Raw genomic sequence first — 4,170 nt, forward strand, 5'->3', positions numbered from 1 at the left:
CGTGGTGGTATGCAGATCTTCGTCAAGACTCTGACTGGAAAGACCATCACGCTTGAGGTCGAGTCATCTGATACCATCGATAACGTCAAGACCAAAATTCAGGACAAGGAGGGCATCCCACCAGACCAGCAGCGCCTGATCTTCGCTGGTAAACAGCTCGAAGATGGCCGTACTCTGTCTGACTACAATATTCAAAAGGAGTCTACTCTGCACCTTGTGCTACGTCTTCGCGGAGGTATGCAAATTTTCGTGAAGACGCTCACAGGAAAGACGATCACCCTAGAAGTTGAATCCTCAGACACGATTGACAATGTGAAGACCAAGATTCAAGACAAGGAGGGTATTCCACCAGATCAGCAGCGCTTGATCTTCGCTGGTAAGCAACTGGAGGATGGTCGCACGCTGTCAGACTACAACATTCAAAAGGAGTCGACTCTGCACTTGGTGCTCCGTCTCCGTGGCGGTCAGTAAGCGCGTCGAATTAATCTGTACTTTTGTTTCCCGCTTGGCATGGCTTTTTTCCGAGACCTTCAAGTGGACGTTAAGTGAGCGAGTTGAGCACGCCGGGAGAGGCTGCTCTCGCGTGGTTTGAAATCGAATGATGCGTCATGACTGTTCATAGTGTTTAAACGACACCAATATTAGATCATGATTATTATGGATTGAGGATAAAACTTCAATCCTATTTCCTGAATACCGCTGGTCCAGAATAATCCTTTTCTCTTCGCGAGTGCCGAATCACGTGCCAGTTTAGTCATAATTCAAGCGCATTTGCTATGGAGTTGTCAATTACGACTTCATCGACGGAAACGCTCCAGCTCCACCTCAAACCTTTCTTTCGCGAATTTGACGCTACATAAGCTGCCCGATATGATACTAATGTTATAGCATACTGAGAGCGGATCATCATGAACAGTGTCGATGTGAAATCGGGTAATTAATCATGGGAGTAGAGTCCGAATCTAGGGCGATGAATTTCTGCGTCCTAGAAACCGAAAAGGATATGCGGTGTTGTTTCGCTTTAGAAAAAGCTGTGACGAACTCGGTCTAGATTCCAGTTAAACGAAATTAATGGAATGGCGTGAAATCTTGCTTGGTTTGACTTCAGGCAAGACTTTGACAATGTTCAACAGCTCCCCTTTCTTCTTTTGCCTCATCTTCTGATGCTAACCACCCTCAAGTCGACAGATAGGAGGTTCGGTCCTTCGTCCATGTAATGGTCCACGAGGGCCAGTTTGAACTCATCATGGTAAAGGCTGAACAACGAGCCTCGTTTGCCTTGAACATCCCAATCGCTCAGCCCCGAACAAACGTCCTGAGGCGGCACATAGAGAAGTCGTCCGCCGTACGGCAGTGTCTTGGAGGTCGGTGCCTAAAAGCCACCACCAGGTGCAGTTCGCACGGCCCAACGTGAAGCTTCAACCCCAGAAGCAACTCATCCAAAATTCGTATCGAAGGCATTACATCAAGTCTCCCCTTGCTCATCCCAGTGATCGCGAGAGTCCCAAAGTATTCTTTCTTTGAGTGCTTAACGGTATTGATCCAGGGAGACAACCGGGATCAGAAAACAAGGCAAGGCAGATTCGGCCTCACGAGGTTCATGCGGTTCATGCGGTTCATGCGACTTCCACCTACGTCGATTCATGTTAGACTTGCTTTGGTTTCTTCCCTTGACAGAGCTTGAAATATCAAGCCAATAATGACACGGTTGCCTAGTATTTTCGTCTCATGGACAACCCGAAATGGAATCTTGCAGGCGATTCAAATGCAATGAGTGGTGGCTGAGTGCCAGCTCAGAATCCTTCGCGCTTCGCGCACTGGCTTTGCAATATGATCTACTCGTGCGAGGACACGTGAGCACAACGTACAGTTCGAAGACGACTCTGCTATATAAAAAATATGTTGAACGTCGGTGAATGTAGAATCATGCTTTTTCTTTCTGAAAAACAGCTCTTCGTTTCATTCACGAACCAATGACCCCTCGTTCAGTGTCCAACCCGTCTCCAAGACCGTCGAGTTCATGCTTCAACACAACCCGAAGACGTTGCGTCTCTGACGGAGTACTGAAGGGTAGAAGTTCGAATCTCAGCATATCTTCGACCAGATCTAGTGTCGCAATCGCGCCCAACTGGACCGGTGAAAACATCACCGCTGGAAGATCAAGAGCACTACCTGCAGCACACAGGAATTCGAATATTAGCGGCGAACATAGGAGCGGGCCCATCGATATTTCATACCCAGACATATTTTCGACGTCCACAGCCGGCGAAACTAATCACACAAGTGAGAATGGGATGGAGTCAAAGACAAACGTTCCCATCGACGCCTCCGAAACATTCGACTCGACGAAGTCGCAGCGAAGCCAAAAGATTCCGACGTCGCATTCGCCATCCCCCCAAATTACGCCCCCGAAATTGAATCAGGCTATGATTGACGAAAAAATTCAGACCTGTTTGATGAGCTGCACTGAAGAACACAGCTCTTCGAGAAAAAAGAAGAACGCCGGAGGCGAGAGAAAAACTGGCGAGGTCTACATCTTCGAGGTCATTGGCGAAGAAAACCTTTTCAAAGTTGGGACCTCGGGCAACGACGTCTTCAAGCGCGAGAACGACATCATGTATAAGTGTGAACTACCGTTGAAAATTCGCTTCTGCTCCAAACGAGTGAACTTCTTCTTCAAACTGGAGTCCTTGAGCCAAGCAGAGTTAAGCGGTTTTTGCATGCCCTTTGAATGTCCAAAGTGCAAGGTCTGGCATGGCGAGTTTTTTAAGTGCTCGTTTGAAGACATCAGAGCCGTTGTCTCGCGCTGGGAGCGATTCCTGCTGGAGGAACCGTACCATGCTGAAACTGGCCGACTGAAACCCTTCTGGCGGAACCGGTTACTGAGCTTGCCGCCCATATGGACAGATGAAAACATTCAGCGACCTTTCTTGCACAGCAAACGGTGGGAACACTTTACCAATCCCTCTCGCCTGCAGAAGTTTCTGTTTTATTGCACGGTATTTGTTGACTGGTTCCGTTCGCCGGAATTTCGCAGTTATTCCACCTGGAAGAACATTTTACTGCTTTTGTGGCTGGCGCAATTTCTTCTTTCGTTGTACGATGTTGGACTTCAAGGCCAGTACCCGCGCACGAGATTGCTTCTTCAAGTCTTACAGGCTGCGTTGCCAGTATTGGTGGTTGATTCGAAGGCGCCTCGAAATTTGACAAATGCGTAGAGGCTCGCGTACTGCTCGCCAATTTTTCTATCGCATGATCTCTATGTCTTTGCGAGATTTTTTTTTCCTTATTTTTTTTTTTTTTTTTTGGAAGAAAAAGAAAAAGAAAAACAGAAGATTCGGTCATAAAATAGAGTCATTGCTAGACTGTGCCAGCAACATTCTCAGACGATAGCTCAGGCTGTATGATTATCATTTGCTGATCTACATTCTTTGGCTGTCGAAGGTCTGATAGAGGATTCCATTCAACGGATATCTCAGTCTTTCAGGATCGAAGCTGACCTGTTGCTTAGCCATCTCAGTCTTTCGAACGCTAGCAAGGCTCCCTGATTATATTATTACAGCAGAACTGAATGCTTGCGGGGAGAAAATTTTCGCTCGAAATTTATTGTTGAATCATTGTAGTCCCAGATATCACAGGCTGATCTGGACATACGCCAGCGAGCAAAATCTCGGCTTGGTGTAGGTTCGTATGCCTACGAGTCAGGTGTCCCAGATAATGAGCACCAGCCATGATTATATGATGATAGGCTTATTATTCTCCCTGGCACTAAAGCTTTATGCTCTTCCAGAGATACACCCTTGGAATGGCATATGTCAGAAAATGGAGCTCAAATGGCTTCCTGTCTTCTGGATTGAGTCGCTCTATCTAATTGTTTCGTCGCTGGAACCTTCCAGAGGCGAGTATGAATTAGCGATGGGATTGGATTCTGCAAGCCTTCTGCTGTTGACGAGCAGTGAAGCTCGAATAGCTTTGAGTAGGTCTATGCTCTGTGCATTTCCAGCATTATAAGGATGAATATCCGGCGAATCAACCTTGACCTCTGTGTGCCGAGCCAACAGGTATGGCAAGCCGCATCCCCAGTTACCTTTTGTCTTAGTAGCAACGACAAACTTGCAGCTCCGCAGGAGCGTTCTATCTTCTAAAAAAAAAAAAAAAAAAAAAAAAAAA

General features: G+C 46.9%; 1 protein-coding gene across 1 annotated transcript; it reads left to right on the top strand.

Annotated features, from left to right (window-relative positions):
• Positions 1–9: 9 nt before the first annotated feature.
• PV09_06563 (polyubiquitin) lies at positions 10–3,218 on the top strand (the record flags this gene model as incomplete). The annotated part of the gene is made up of 2 exons (XM_016360225.1): positions 10–467; positions 2,078–3,218. 2 exons carry the CDS (start codon positions 10–12, stop codon positions 3,216–3,218), a joined length of 1,599 nt encoding a protein of 532 aa, XP_016211937.1.
• Between the last annotated feature and the right edge of the window lie 952 nt (positions 3,219–4,170).

This window comes from Verruconis gallopava, assembly GCF_000836295.1.
Source record: "Verruconis gallopava strain CBS 43764 unplaced genomic scaffold supercont1.23, whole genome shotgun sequence".
In the NCBI taxonomy this organism is placed as follows: domain Eukaryota; kingdom Fungi; phylum Ascomycota; class Dothideomycetes; order Venturiales; family Sympoventuriaceae; genus Verruconis; species Verruconis gallopava.